General features: G+C 38.1%; 1 protein-coding gene across 1 annotated transcript in view; it reads right to left on the bottom strand.

Annotated features, from left to right (window-relative positions):
• Positions 1-15978, bottom strand: part of rpgrip1l (RPGRIP1 like) — a 53494-nt gene that overhangs the window by 21216 nt on the left and 16300 nt on the right. The window contains exons 10-15 of the mRNA XM_034041797.3: positions 13750-13889; positions 10245-10351; positions 9893-9943; positions 8862-9041; positions 3620-3737; positions 1127-1579 (exon numbers count right to left, since the gene is read on the bottom strand). Of these exons, the coding sequence (XP_033897688.3) occupies positions 1127-1579; positions 3620-3737; positions 8862-9041; positions 9893-9943; positions 10245-10351; positions 13750-13889 (1049 nt within the window). The remainder of the gene's footprint in view (positions 1-1126; positions 1580-3619; positions 3738-8861; positions 9042-9892; positions 9944-10244; positions 10352-13749; positions 13890-15978) is intronic.

Raw genomic sequence — 15978 nt, 5'->3', positions numbered from 1 at the left:
AAATAAATAAATAAATAAATAATAGTCATTTATACCGCGCTGACGTTTTTTTTATTAGAAGATGCGAGTCACATTATTCATAAACAGCATCACAGCTAACATGCTGTAGCTGTATTTTACCCACAAACTGTCATTGTCAGGCAATAAACACCACCCAAAACCCTTTTATACAAACAATAAAATAATACAGCAGGGTGGTGGATATGACTGTTTTCAATAAGATGATTTAGACTTGATATCAATATCTGGCTTGTTAAAGACTCATAAAACATAGTCAATATCAGGAGAAGAACGAGGCTTAGGAATAACACGGTGGGATTGTATTGCTACATGTTCAGGCTTAATCACAGTGTCTCAGACAAACACAACTTTATAAGAGGCATCTTTAAGTCATTTTTGTTTGCATTTATGTAAGCATAATGTTTTTGGTTTGTTTTTTGTCCAATAGACAAACAAGTGCTACACTGCTTGCTCATCCCTGGTAGCTACAAAATGTCAAATGAACCTTAAGAGCCTGAAAGCTGTTTGGATCTTAAATGAAACCAGGAATTTGGCTAGTTGCAATCATGGCTTTAAATCACAGAGGCATATTGCTATTACACTGTATATAAAAATGCTGCAGCCCCATTTTATTGTGGAAGCTGTAAAAAAAAAAAAAAAAAACTTTAGCAGTTTTCTAATTGGGACTGAATTTAGAATATAAAATTAAGAAAATAAATGAAAGCTGTTTTTATTATCAAGTTAACTAAGTCACAAAAACAGGACTGCTTGATGTTTCAAATCTTGCTTTGTGGAACAAAAAAAATTAAAACAAATAATTGAATATTGAAATGCAAATTTAAGAATGCAAAATGTTAGATACTTATGAGCTCCCCTCCCCCCCCAGCAGTGTATGCAAGTGTTTAATTTGAGAATCAAGCTACTGAAAAATAAATAATGCCCAATACCGCACAAACATCCACTTGCAAACTTGCAGTTATTCATGGAGGTAGGTTAGTGGAACTGAGCATCGCATAAATGCCTTGGAATTTATCTTATGATGGAAGGGTAATAAAATCCTATATATTTCATGCCCCACTTGGTGGCAGTGACAGCATATCGTAGCATGTTAATTAGGTCTACTCACCAACCAGAGCCGCTGTGCCAAATACTGTGCCGTTCTTCTCAAGGATCTCGTGCAGCCGCAGCTGGCAGGCTGCAAAAGTTTCATAGTCCATGCCATGGGCCAGCTGGATCTCTAGTGTGACTGAGCTCTTCTGGAGGTACTGTAAAAAGAAGTCATCCACACGCACAACATACTGGGAGGTGAAGTCATACGCTGGCTGGGAGCCCCGGACCACTGGAGTGGCTTGCAGTTCGAAATCGTAAAAGGCATAGGTGCAGAAAGTGGAAGGTTCCCGGTCGCCAAAGGCCCGGAGAGCTTCGGGAGAGAAGTTGACTTTGCTGATGTGGATCTCAAACAGGTTCTCTCCTCTCTCGAGGTGGACCGTTTCATCAAACTCATCCACTCTGTCTTCACCTGTGATCTCTGCTTTGAATTTGTACTGCTTGGTGCCATAAGCGATATCTTTTAATTGGGCTGTAACACATAAATGAAAAAAATAACTCTTACATTTAAATGATGTTTTAAAGCAGTCAGAAAGAGCAAGGGTTGGTTTTTGTATCAATAGGCTATTCTTGTATGGCAGGGAGCACAGCAGTAAAACATTTATAAGCCTGGGACATGCGATGCTGTGGTAAGTAAGTGTCTAGATTAATATATGTATGATATAATTTCCTTATTGTAAAACACAATTTCTATAAAATAATGCAGACACTACAGAAAACAGTTAATTGTAAATGATTTAAAAACAATCCTCACAACAGCACTGTGTCAGCTATGTTTGAGAAGATTAGATTACTTTCATGAACAATCAGTCTTTATACTTCAACATGAAATTGGACATTAGCAATCTTCTTCAAAATGCATGTTTGCCTGGATAAATCTTGAATAACTGTGTGCAGTATGTATTAATACTCTTCAAATGAGGAGGAGAGACAGGCGCAGAAGAGAAAGGCACCTTTTCTTTGAAAGTTAGTCAACCAAGACAATACAAATACAAAAACTTGATATTTTGGTAAATACAGAGTAAAGTCAAAAAATAACATACCAATTCTTAGGCAGTCTACAATCACTTTCGATTCACTAAAAATGTACAGAACATGCTTTTGGCCAGACCAAGAAATATAACTCGCTTGCAAAGCTTTATAAGCAAGTTTCAGACAGCTCTTAGTTAAATACCAATATTTTGCATATATTGCATTGTGGGTTGGTTAAGTTGAAATTCACTTTGTTTTAACTCAACTTGTCCCATGCTGTACCAAATTAGTACCAGTTTAAACACATACATTAGGAGCTTCCCTCTACTTAACCACTCTGCATTTGAAAACAGCAGTGGTATAACGCTGTTGAATCTCCTTTATCATTTAATAAAGTTCAGGCAGCATTGGCCAGAGGAAGAAATTTCTGAAGAATTAAGTACAAATGTTTTCTTGCACAGAATGGTTTTGATTTTCATCATCATGTGCTATGTGTTAGATTGGGGTTTAAAGTGTTGGTCTAACGCCTAATGTGTGCATATTGGCATGCCTGTACCAAGCTAAATGCAGTCCAGATGTCTTTTGAAAGATGAAAAAAGGCGATGATTAGTTTGGGGTTCCATTTTTAAGAGCATGTTTACTACAACACACTACTACAAAATACCCCTTGTATCAGATTTCTGAATATCAATAGTAAAATGAGCTTAAATAGATTTGATTGTGTTGTTTTTCTCTGCAGCGGATGTTTATGCTTTTGCTCTCTTGCCAGGAATGCTGTTCATATTGGTATAATTCTCCGTGTCATGTCCAATCATCTATAACTGGTCCCTTGAGATGTAATTCTAAGCAGGGTGACTGGCTGGGTTCAAACTTATGTCCAGGTAGACAACCTCAGACCCAGGTTGACTTGATCAAAGAAGCCAGTGATGCATTGATGAATGGGGTTCATGGTTTCTTCCTTTTCATAGACATACGTATCAAATTATAATATAAAAGTGTTCTGACCTATTAAATTGGATAAAAAGGCGTAAAAAAAACAAAACAAAACAAAAAAAACACACCAGTCAGACCACCATAAATGCAATTCTTGTGTACCATCTGCCCACATTTGTGCACAAGTGGTTGGCAGTTGTGTTAGTTGGCTAGTTACTAGGTGTCAGTGGATTGATGTGTTTGTGTGCATGATTTATTTTTCAGCCAACAACATTAGAGTAAACACAACAGGAATAATACTGTTTACCACACCAGTAAATACCCATAACTGATGGTAGCACAATATCTGGAAGTGTTGCTATAGCACCCGCAGACACTCCAAAAGCTAGTAGACTTCGTTCTGTCCCTTCTTTTTCCTCTACATCAATCTAGGCAAGATCCTGCAACTACATGAGCAGCATGAATACCATGTGGATAAAAATCACAAAGTCTTTCAATTGTGTTCTTCATCAGTGTGAACTAATTCTGTCAGTTTGACAGTAACGTTATCCGCTTTATTTTTTGCACACCATAATCACCATAAGAGACTCATATGGATCTGACATACCTTCCAGTTTTCTGATTCGAGCAGCCCTAATGTCAAGCAGTTGGGCATACTGCTCAAGTTTCAGCTCATATTCATGCTTAATGTCTTCCATCTTGCGTGTCACCGCTTCAACCTCTGTCTACAAGAAGAAAAAAAAAAAGTACACACTTACATTCACAGAAACCACTAAATGGATGACAGAGAGCATGGAATTGTGAAAAGAAACCTGCTATGCAACACTGGTCCACATGACCAACTATAGCAAAGTCTTACGCAACAATGGCTAAAGGGTATTTTACAGCGTTTCAAGGTAAACAGATGATGCTCCGACACAAGAGTATGAAAGAACACAGAGCTCAAAGTGATCCACTATCAGGCAGTGTAAGGAAACTGGTGGATGGAAGGAGATGGCAAGCATGTTCCATATAGCTTGATGGATCAAAGCCTGTAAAGGGTGCAAAACTAATATCATTGTGACATTCCCCAGCTTCGGACCAGGCTGAGCAGGGTCAACAAAGGTCTCCCAGCAAGTGCATTTCTGAGCCTCAAACATTTTCTTAATATTTTGAATCTGAATTTGTTGGTGATACAAAGGCCATGCAAGACCCATATTCCTCTTAGACAATTTCGTGTTTTTCCACATATGGTGTAGAACTGTAGCTTCTGGGCCAGTTCTTACAAAGGGCTAAACTTTTTTTTTTTCTTTTTCGTTACAGTAAAATGCATTCAACTGTGTCCATGAAAATAATTGTCCCACTTTAGCTTATGTAAAAATGCAGTAGCTTGGCCAAATTACTAACAGCCCATAATTATAAATTAAGATTTTAAACGCTTTTCACTTTCACAGTGTTTTTTCTACACTTTTTTTTTTCAATAAACAAACTTTTTTTAAAATAATGAGTATCCAGGCAACAGAATAAATGTGTCACAGATTAGTTGGCTCTTTTTTTTTGTGTAACACGAGGACGCAGTATTTATTTTCTGCTGAATGCTGTAATGATTTTACGAGCATATAAAAAATTGCAGATGTTGAAGGTCACTTTATAGAAAAAGTTTTTTTTTTTTACTTTGTATGCAAAGACATTACTGCTCAGGTATAAGCTGCAAGAAGACAATGTTTTGAATATACGACATGGACTAAAACATGAGGGAATCATTAAGCTGCACATCAAAAAAGACCAGGTGCTTCTCCTCTACTTGTGACAATTTACTTTAAAGCCTCAAATCAGTCAAACAGGTCTAGTCTGTCTTAAGCTTTCATATCTATCTACATTTATATAAATATTATTTTACCAAACAAAGGGTAAACCACCTGTTCAGACAGTTGAGTAGTCCGCAGGAAAATTCACTTGACCTTAAATTAGCAGGCTTCCTACTCTTTGACTGGCTGAACCTCAAGCATCCTGGAAGGTTAAAATAAAATCAACACTGGCAACAAATGAAACAACCCCATCACTGTGCTTCAGAACCCTCTCGGAGGGAGAAAAACAAGAAATAATAAAAGAGAAAGACAAGAAAACACAACACAACTCAGGTATATAATAGGCAGAATTCCTAGGGGTGCCGGGATTACTGGTGAAAAACGGGTCCTGCAATGTGCTACAATAAACACTGGGGCCGGAGGCCCTGCTGTTTACTGAACCCAATAAACAGGCCGGCCTGCAGCCTCACAGTTTATAGGGAGGCCAGCAGTTCTTTATTGACTCATAAATTAGACTCCTTTAAGAATTATCACTTAATTAAAATCTTCTTTACTACTGCATGCACATCATATAGAGCAAGGAACGTAAACATACATAAATAAAGAAAGAATTGCTCCCGTAAGAAGCTGCTATATCACGGTATGCACTGTATTTGAGGATTCGGTCAGTATGGGGCTGGAGACTTGCCCAGGTGCTGGGCAGTGTAAAATTACTATCTCTGCATGGAAAATGGAAAACTTAAATATTACAAGTGCACTCAAACGACTCTTGGTTGATCATTTTCAGGAACGCAACAATAAATCAGAACTTTAACATATACATGTCCTTTGCTTTTCTGCTCTAGGGCGCATTCAACTTGTAATTGTGTCGCCCAGCGCTGTTGGAACGCTGGACTTTGGCATGACCAGTTCATGGTTTTTTGCTATCCTGTGCCGTTGCAAATGATACAGCCTCTAATGTTTTAACCTGCTGGTAAAATATTGAAACGTAACAGCTCCACAATGCACTGGAATTCACTATTTCACAGTATTTCTTTATCCTCATTTATTCCCAGTTAGTTTGCAAGTTAAAAAGTCAATGTCGCAGAAAATAATTTGACCAGTTTGATCAGTTGGAAGCCATCAGTAAATCAGCTGGTGGTACACACACAGCAAGCAGTGTATTTAATATCCAAACGTGCCATTTGTCAATGTAATATCCATGCCACTCATTTAATCAATCAGGGATGTGCCATACTGTGGCAACTGGTTCAATCTGTCAGTGCATGTCTTGTGGTTTAAGCCGGTTTAATATAGGACTAGTGCGGTACCACTGGCAACCCTGTTCAAGTTATTTTGGCACTTGTTTTGACAGTTCATTGCAAGGGCAGGCTGCAGTCCTGTTTAATTTGATGATTCAGTAATCTGCTACACTGGCTTTAAGATGTGCTATACAATCAGAGGCAGATACAGAGGCACAGAATCTCTTTTAAACATATGATAAAAAAGCAGTTTCCCACTAAAAAAAAAAAAAAGTATTTATATGCATTTTATGAGATGGGAACATCACATAAACCTTGAATAACAAGTAAAAACAATAAATGCCAGCAATAGTTACGTTATTTAAATGTTTCAACTGAACATACACCGGACACTTTTAAAAATCTCCTTTTTTGACTAATATACTTTCAATAGTTTAAACTTTCCAAAGTTCACCTTGTTCAGTTATTAAAAAACACAGAAAAAAAAAAAACCCATAAAAACGGGAAAGCATCAGCTAAGTGTTTTCAGCCAGCATCAGAGCTAGAAACTCTGAAGGCCAACTGGGTTTGAATCTAAGCCTTCAATGAACGTTACCAGAAGGATATTGGGTAACCTAAGCTCCAAAAGAAATAAAATAAAAACAGGTTATTTCCTTGGTGAACACTGATTTGTTACAGGCATTTTAGACCTCCAGGTTCTGGTTTTTCACATGTGCAGTGGGGTGCTCAAGCGCAGTAGAGATGACGTATTTTAAGTGCATTGTTCTTACATTCTGTACTCGCCAGCTTTAATCCACTGCACACGTGCAAAGCAAAAGCATTCTTTCAGGGATCCTTGTGAAACTGGAGGACAGATGAAGCAATCCAAACTGATCAACTCCTCTGTCAAGCAACAAATGTATCTGTAGCCAAGGTTTAATAAAAAAAAAAAACGAATTTAATTATAAATCACTAAAAGCATTTATTTTATATCATTACTGTAAAATCACCTTTATGCTAATAATAAATAACGATTTACAAAACATTAAGACCTAATAAAGATTACAAAAAAATAAAAAAATGTCAATAATATTGCAGGACTCTACCTGTTTATACAATTTTATTATTTCCATGGTTTAGTAACCCTGAACCAACCTTCGTCTGTACATGCATACCGCAAGGAGGCAATGACACATATAAAAACAAAGGTGAAGTAAATTGTATATTTTGTTTTACTGATGTGCATTTAATTTGTATTATCTGTTGCTATCTTACAACGCAGACTGATTTCTGACATGAGATATATGGTAGTTGTTTAAGACAATCTCTCCTAAAGGGGAGTATTTTCCCAAATGAAACAGAACATGTAAACTGAGCAAATACTCATGTGCTCAAAACCATGTACTGCTCAAGTATCCAGCAAATTTAATTACATGCCATAAAATATTAATCAGAACCAGATGATTCCTTTTTTTCAGTTTCTTTTTTTATGGATAGTTTTGGTTTATTTACTCAAGATGAATGGATGTTTAACCAGTCCCAGATACTGCAAGACACTTTGTATGCATTTATATAAGTTAATAATGCATATTTTGTTTAGTTAATTCACGTGGTGCCCGCAGGACCAGCACAGGTTTGTTGCATTGTACATGTATTTGGTTGCAGAGAAAATACAAAAAGGGTAAAAAGACCCTGAGTCCTGTTATTACTGATGAGTAAGTTTACCTAATTTAAATGCGTAAAACCACATATAAAATGGTTAATACGCCACATAGGATTCAGGTAAATGGCAATCTGCCTAATGTTTACCAAAGGTAAGTGAAAGGAGAGCCGTTTGTGTGCCAGCTGTGTGGCGTGGCTACTGACCACAGAACCAATACTGCCAGGCACTGCCCATGGAGAACCCTGTCAGAGCAGAACCAATACTGCCAGGCACTGCCCATGGAGAACCCTGACAGAGCAGAAGCAATACTGCCAGGCACTGCCCATGGAGAACCCTGACAGAGCAGAAGCAATACTGCCAGGCACTGCCCATGGAGAACCCTGACAGAGCAGAACCAATGCTGCCAGGCACTGCCCATGGAGAACCCTGACAGAGCAGAAGAACTGCACCCTGATAACCCAGGCTGGGAATAATGGGGCAGATTTCACAAAACCACAAGAAAACCGATGGAGAGAATATTTCTGTGCAAACACGTTTCAGGATCGAATCACTGCTTAGGTCATTCAAAAGGTATGCCTGCAGCCATTTCTGATGCCGGACTAATCAATGAGTTAAATAATTAAGAAGTGTTAGAAAACCGATGATTGTTTAAATGCATAAACATTTAGACCATATTTCACTTCTGTAAAACCAAGCCCTCTTACAAAAGTGAGAGATATATATTCAAACCAACAGATTTAGTTAATAAATGTGGTGAGTAATTCATGTACAAAATCTACCGTATCACCAGTGCCAACGCCTGTGGGTTGGAAGAAATTTTGTTTTTGAATGATAACACAAAGAAGGAAACTACTTTACACTTAAAATTACCTCCAGGTTCTTTTTACTAAAAATATAAAATAATGTTTCTGCCCTAAACACCAAAGTCCATTCTGCACACTTATAGTTTGTATTTTTTTTTTATACTACTACATAATTCCTTGCAAAATGAATAAACCCAAGCTGTAGCAGACAATACACTGAAGGACAAATAAAGGTTACTGAGTTTTCCTCCATCAAAACAGTACCACACTAGCAGACACATCTGAAACATTGAACTGAAGCAGCACAGTGCTCAGCGGATACCGGTCCTAATGGAATATGATCTGCACAGCTCAGCTGCGATGGAGACAGGGTTACCTGGTAGTCTTTGTTAATCTTGTGCTGCATGATCAGCATGTTCCGTGTTTTCTCGAGTTCCTGCACGGTCTCAGCGTGTGTGGCCTGAAGTTCACGCATCGTGCGCGCCAAATCCTTGTGCATGTCGTCTTCGACTTTTCCCAGAAATTCAAGGTCTCGGTTTTTCTGGTTTTTGCGAACCTAAAGTAGACAGAATAAACCGAGTACCGTCATTTTTCAGATAAAAAACCCCCCAAAAAACCCATAAATAAATAAAAAATAAATGTATTTGCGTTAATTTTGTAAGGTTATGTTTAACAGACATTAGTGCATCAGTTTGCTTTATAAAGTTCAGGGGGTACATGTCCCATGACACCCCACAAGCAATCTTTTGAGCCCTTATCCCACATTGGAGGTGTGTTGTTTCATGGTCTCTCCCAACATAACCAGTGGAAAGAATCATACCCCCCCCCCCCCCAAAAAAAAAAAAAAAAAATCCTAACATGATTATTCACAGTACTACTGTGGATACTTGAGTTACTGACTTTCATTTTTTCAGTGTAACCTTGTTAACAACTCAGACACAAACGTGGTACAATAAACACTTGCACATGACACATATTGAACAGTGTTTGCAGCTCCATTACTCTGTCTTTTTTATTATCTAGCATCATTTTTCTGTTTTTCTCTCCTAGGTGATTGTAGGGGATGTTACATTTGTGAGTTGCAAAGAGTTACCAATCAAATGGGCTTCCCATTGTTATTGAAAAACAGACACCTTTTTAAGCAAATGTTCCTATTGTAATAATGAAATATGTACACAGCCAAAATAAATGTCATCTCGCCGCCCTGCCCACTCCTCTGTGCTTTCCTCATATTAAAAAGCTGACATTTGCACATGCATGAGCAAGCTGCATTCGCCACTTTTGGGTACACAAATGAATCAGTTACTTGAAATGCCAGTCACTCCAATCCGGGCACAGGAGGGTTACCCAGTTATTAGACAAGAGAGCAGGCTGCACTTGGAAAAGGGATCAACTTCTCTGCATTACCTTTATAAGCATCAGTGCTTCGCTGAGTTCTGCCACATCAATATCACTCTCCTGAAATTAAAAATAGCCAAGAAAGAAAAAGGCTGTTATCTGGAAATGAATAACAGAGACACACTAAAAAATAACATGGATTTGCACTAAACATGATGCTTTCCTTGAATGCCATGAATAACTCAGCGGACGTCGCATTTTGGGATTTTCTTTTTTCTTACATTTTAGGATGCATATTGCACGGTGGATCTGCATCATGCATAAAACATTGGCAGCTATCTTTTGTCATTTTCACATTTGTCAAAGAAGGGGGTGGTGCATGGTAAAAACTAAAACAATACCACAATAAATATTGACTCACCTTTGTGAAGAACTTCATGCGGTCTTTAAGTTCATCAAACTGTTGCTTCTGCTCCAGACAGCGTAGTTGCAGCTCCCTGTTCTCCTGAGACAATTTCTCATTTTGGTCTGATATACAAAGAATAAAAGAAGCTGCTAGTATACAGTGTACATGTTACATAGAATGACAGCATGGTCTAAGTTTGGATGTAGACAATACAGAATAGGTCTTTTACTGATTTACTGTAACAACCACGCAGTAAATAAACCTAAAGGAGGTTTGTGCAGACACAATAGACAAGCAAAAGATGAGAGAAATAAGAGAGCCTACATTTTAAGAGCTGGTGCAGCTCTGTTGCTGATCTAGCTTATTAAACTGACAACGACACAGAGAGATGAACATGTTCAGTTGTTTCTGAGCTCGACCTTTCTCAGATGTTCCAATGTACAATACTGAAAGTGGACACTACAGAATTCGAAGATGCTTAAAGCTGTAATGCCCAAGGGTTACATGACCGCTGTAATGGTCTGTGCTGTAATGTCCGTCGCGGTAATGTCATAGCGCTGTTATGGGCACTAGCTATAATGGTCGGCGCTGTAATGTCCCTCGCGGTGATGTTGTGATACGATGCCCAAGTACCTTCTGTATGGGATAAAAGTTACCTCAATCCTTGCACCAAACACAAGATATGTCCAACAAAACCTAATGTACTGCATATAGGGAAAAAAAAAAATACATTTGTGGATGGTCTGGAAAGACAACAGCAAGAGGTTGGAAAAGTATTGTACCATCTGTAAAAATTCAAAAGGGCATTTACAGAGTTAAAGCTTCAATTCTCCCAAGCAAGCTTCAGATCTGTGCTGTGATCCAGGGATATTAGATGTCTCTAATAGGCTGCTGACAACAAAAACGCCACTTAATAGCATTTACAAATATGATCTAAACATGATGGGTGTTCTGACATAAACGCTGGCCCAGAGTCCTTGGAAGTTTTCAATCAGCCACTTTCCAGATAAGGAACAACATGATCAATGTCAAGCTCTGTCTTGCTTTTGTACCAAAGCTACTCAAGCATGATCTGAACAGACCACCCAGTATGGGACAGGGACAGAAAGGGACTGCAACTATGAGCCTGATCCATCCAATTCTTTATACATGGGTGTGTAATTAACTAAAGTACACCCCAACCCCACCCCCACACACAAGCTCACAGGCCACCTGATACCTGCAGATAATAACAGTAATCATGTATGGGGACATCGCCATGAAAGGTCATGAGCCACCCTATTGCTGTTCTGCGCAACTTTCTTTATAACATTTTCCATCCAGGGGTCGAGTATTAAATGTTTCTTTATTTTATTGGAATTTAAAGTATTCTTGAATAACACAACCTGTCTTTCTCCGAGATACTGCTAGGTCATTATTAACTTGGGATGTAGATAAAAGGAGAATAGAAAATATTATATATATATATATATTTTTTATTTTTTTATTTTCAAGTCACTGGAATAATTCTTGCTGTTCTCAAACCCCTGACCTTATAGACCTTATGCCATCCTAACTATTATTATTATTATTATTTGTTTATTTAGCAGACGCCTTTATCCAAGGTGACTGTGCTTGGCCAAAATGACCCTTTCTGAATTAGTATAATCAGAGGTAAGCAGATCCCCTTTATATATTATTGATCTGGCAATTAATTTACACAAACTATTTCATAAAACGCTACAGTTTTAGCATGCCTTTGTGTGTGCTTGTTTATACGTTTACTGATTATAACACTGTCTTCCCCTTGAAATCTGGATAAGTGGCTAATTGGGGGACACATGATCTAATTGTCTACGTGTGCCATCTGTAAATTAGAAGTTTAGTAGACAATAATTGCTTTACAATTCTTTTATAATGGTAAAACTACTTTCCAATTAAAATTAGCAATAACTCCCTTTTGTAAAGTCAAATTAAAATTTGACATTTGGAGGCCCTGGTAATAAAATTAAAGAGCTCTAATCCTGTAAACCTTCTGTGATTTCTACAGCAGAAATTTGCACCCACATCCTTCACAGATTTTTTGACTTAAAACAACAATGTTGTAATTGTTTTAAAGAGACATTAATTAAAAGTCACACAGCAGAGTTCAATATGTCACATATGGCTCATTCTGTATTACATGTCTATTTTATATAAATACAAATATAAACACAGCAAAACAAACTACTCTGTGAGGCTGGATGAAATATAAATGAACCACAGAAATGCACTGTCTGTATTTATTTATTTTTTTTACATATAGATATAAAATTACGAATAGAAGGAATTCTGTATTGGGAAATGCCTGTAGTTTTTGTATTTGTTGCTTACATAATATGATTTTTTCGAGGCCCCATAGTTTTCTTACAAAAGTTTACCACATTCAACTTGCACAGAAATGTAGCCGTTTCCCCATGCTTTACCCTAGGTTGTAGAGTATTATGCATTTACCATAGTTTACCATGTTTTTTAATATGCTTTACAATACCTCTCTGGTCTTTACAATGCTAATTAAACTATGCTTTTACTATGACTTAGTACACTGCAATGCTTTTACTGTGGGACACTCTTATAAGGGTTGTTTTGTACTTTCCACTGTGGGGCGTTCCAAAGTTTTGGAACTGAATGTCAATAACCTTTACTATGATCAAGAGTGTTACTATATTGGCTGAGAAGTTTGTGCCGGCCTGGCTTTGTAAAACGGCCGATCGTACCAATCAGATCTGCTGTAGGGGTAATGCCATATGTCAGCAGTGAAATGTAAATGTCAAAAGGCAGACTAAACCTCAGAAGACCATTATTCAGCCAGCTGTGAAATAGGATAACCCCAAACTATCCCATGGGAAGAGGACTGAATTCCCAGTTTATCCATGGGTTTGTATTTGGAACATTTGTCTCCTTTAGTGTCTGACCTTACAGCAGTTAGTGGTGCAGGGGCTCAGCAGCATAATATGTGGTTGTTTTCTATGGTCTTATTGTACTGGCAGTACCCATTACCTCTCCAGGATGGGGCCAAGTGGATCATGCAAATCTCTATAGCATTTATGGCAACCTAACAGAACTTACTTCTCCTTAAGATAGGCTGCCAGTATGCCACAAGGAATTAATTTAAGACCTATGTCTAATGAACACCCGCTGGGCATCAAATCTGTGATCTGCCAGTCCAAGGACCAAGTCAAGATCTGGTACATACAACAACTGGTCACCCATGTCAAGTCTGCTGCAGTGTTAAACAGTTGAGTACATACTAGTATTATAAATTAATCCAGTTGATCACTCTATATTTGGGTCTCTAATAATAGGCAGAGGGATGGAAATAAGACTCTTACTGCATAGCAGTTTCATCCATTCCAGGTTGTACTATAAGCTTGATTAGCCACAGTGTGTATAGGTAACAAGCTTAGGTGCATCTTAATAAACTCATAGTAAAAACCAGGAATGGATCAAACTGCTATATAACGGGAGTCTTATCTCCATCCCTGAGGCATGTGAAATCTACCTCTTTCAAGTTTGATTCTGTCCAGGATGTCATTTTTGTCAGCGAGATCTGACTTGAGTGCCACCTCTAGCTGGGCGATCTGCAGTTTTAACTGCTGTTCTTTCAGCTTCCACTGCTGTTCGTGGGTCACATCGAAGGCACTGGGAATGAGAGAGAGATAGCGAGAGAAAGAGAGAACATGTGGCATGTAAGAAACTATTGGAAGTCATCATCAACAGAAAATAATAATTAAAGTGGAAAAAAAGAAAAAAGAAAAGCTTTTAGTGGCTCAGAGACCGCTGTCATCATGTCTTAGGAATTAGGCAAACATATGCAGGTCTGCTGCTGTTGAAACCAAGGCGCCTCACTCAGGCTGCGGTTAGGGAACATGAAAGACTTTATGGGATGAGCAAAAGGACTGGCCTTAATTTAGAGCTTCATAGCCAGAAATCCTGGCAGTATGCAGCGTTTGTGGGACAGGGAAAGGAATTCAGTTACATATTCCAGCGGAATAGAGTTCCAAACAAACCCAAGCAACAGGCTGCTGACAAAACCATTCTTTCCGCATACAAAACCCTTCTCAGTGCAGCACAGAGGGCTGCAGATGCCCACCTGACCGCTTCTGAGGCTTGGTGGAACGTGGAGCCAGCAGCTTGTTCTAAGTGGGCTTGACCACAAAGTGACAGCAACTGCCAAGCTGGAAACATGGGGGGTTCCGCATTTGACTGCGGTGCACTTAACAAAGCAGTCTTTGTCATTTTAATTACAGCAGATTGGATTGCTTAGGGACTGTGTGCAATCAAATTATACACAAGGGTCAGCTCACAAAGAGGGGGTAAGGAAAACTAGAATGGAAACCTGTGAATACTGCAGAAAGATTTATACTAATGACTTGAATGATGAAAGACATATAGCTGAATTCCGTTCTGCAAAATTGTTCGTAATTTGCGTAGTCTAGTGATACTGTTAACTCTATGGTCATTTGACACAAGATCATCACAATAGTATATTATTATCTGCTCCATATGTCCCATCTCACTATTATGTGGTGATCACATCATAGTGCTTCGAAATGCTCTTGTGTCACTCTCTAATCCGATAACCTGACCTTCATACCCCTCTTCATACATTTATTTTTTGTGAACCTTAACATTCTCTGCCTGGATACCTGCCAAGCAGTCAAAGTCACTGGGAGCCAAGGTTATTACAGCCTGACAGCCAGGACATTTTTGACAACCCTGGCACCAAATCAAGGAGCGACTGTTTGAAACTGCTAATGTAATATTACTGTGTTTTGCCACCCTCCACCCCATCTTTTTGCAGATTTCAATTATTTCATATTCATTTTTGGAGTATTGCATTACAGCAGTATTTGCACTTCTAGTCACGGTACATCAACCATAATTATTAGAGATCTATAGAACAATGTTGATTTCCTTCATTTATTCAAGTCTTGAGGTTTGTTGCATGCAAGACTGGATTTTAATAAATCGCATTTGAGTTTGTAGTTAAACTCCCTTCAATTAGGAACTGCAATCTCAGAGAACATACAAATCTCCCACAAATACAAGCAAGATGTCCTGCAAAAGATGTTTTATTAACAGTTCAGCAGCTGCAACAATAGATCCAGGCATTGATATTGATTCTAATGGCAGTGAAAGAAAACCTGTTAACCCCAACTCTGAGCTTTTTCATCTTTCTCAGTGGCAAACCATCAACCTATACTTGCGCCCTGTCACCGAAGACAAGAGTACTCTTATATATGACATTCTGTTTCAGCATTTTTAAATTAAGAGTTTTAGAATACATGCACAGTAGCGTTCTTTCTTTCTTTCTTTCTTTTTTTTTTTAAATACGTGGCTATAGACATACTTGTCTAGTTTTGGAATGTCACTTTAAAAAAAAGAAAAGAAAGAAAAGAAAAACAGGAAGATGAGATTTAGAGAAGACAAAAGGAATTCAGGAATGAATGCCACAAAAATGTCTGATTTACTGGACAACAGTGCATACATAAGCTTCTTCTTAAGAACTCAAGCGGTTCCACTGCAACTAAAGCCAAGCAAACCATTTTGTGCCAAATTCTGAAAAGTTTAATTATCATATTAAAAAAAAAAAAGATCTTGTTGTATATTCACACTTGAAATGACTATGACGAATAAGAGGTTAAGCGCAATCATTTGGAAGCCATGGACTTTAAATGTACAGTTTACAAATAATGCCAATCCCTAAAAACTTCTTAAAAGCAGGATC

This window comes from Acipenser ruthenus, chromosome 20 (genome assembly GCF_902713425.1).
Source record: "Acipenser ruthenus chromosome 20, fAciRut3.2 maternal haplotype, whole genome shotgun sequence".
Taxonomy (NCBI): domain Eukaryota; kingdom Metazoa; phylum Chordata; class Actinopteri; order Acipenseriformes; family Acipenseridae; genus Acipenser; species Acipenser ruthenus.
The sequence above is the reverse complement of the archived record's forward strand: the minus strand, read 5'-3'. Positions and strand labels throughout refer to the sequence as shown.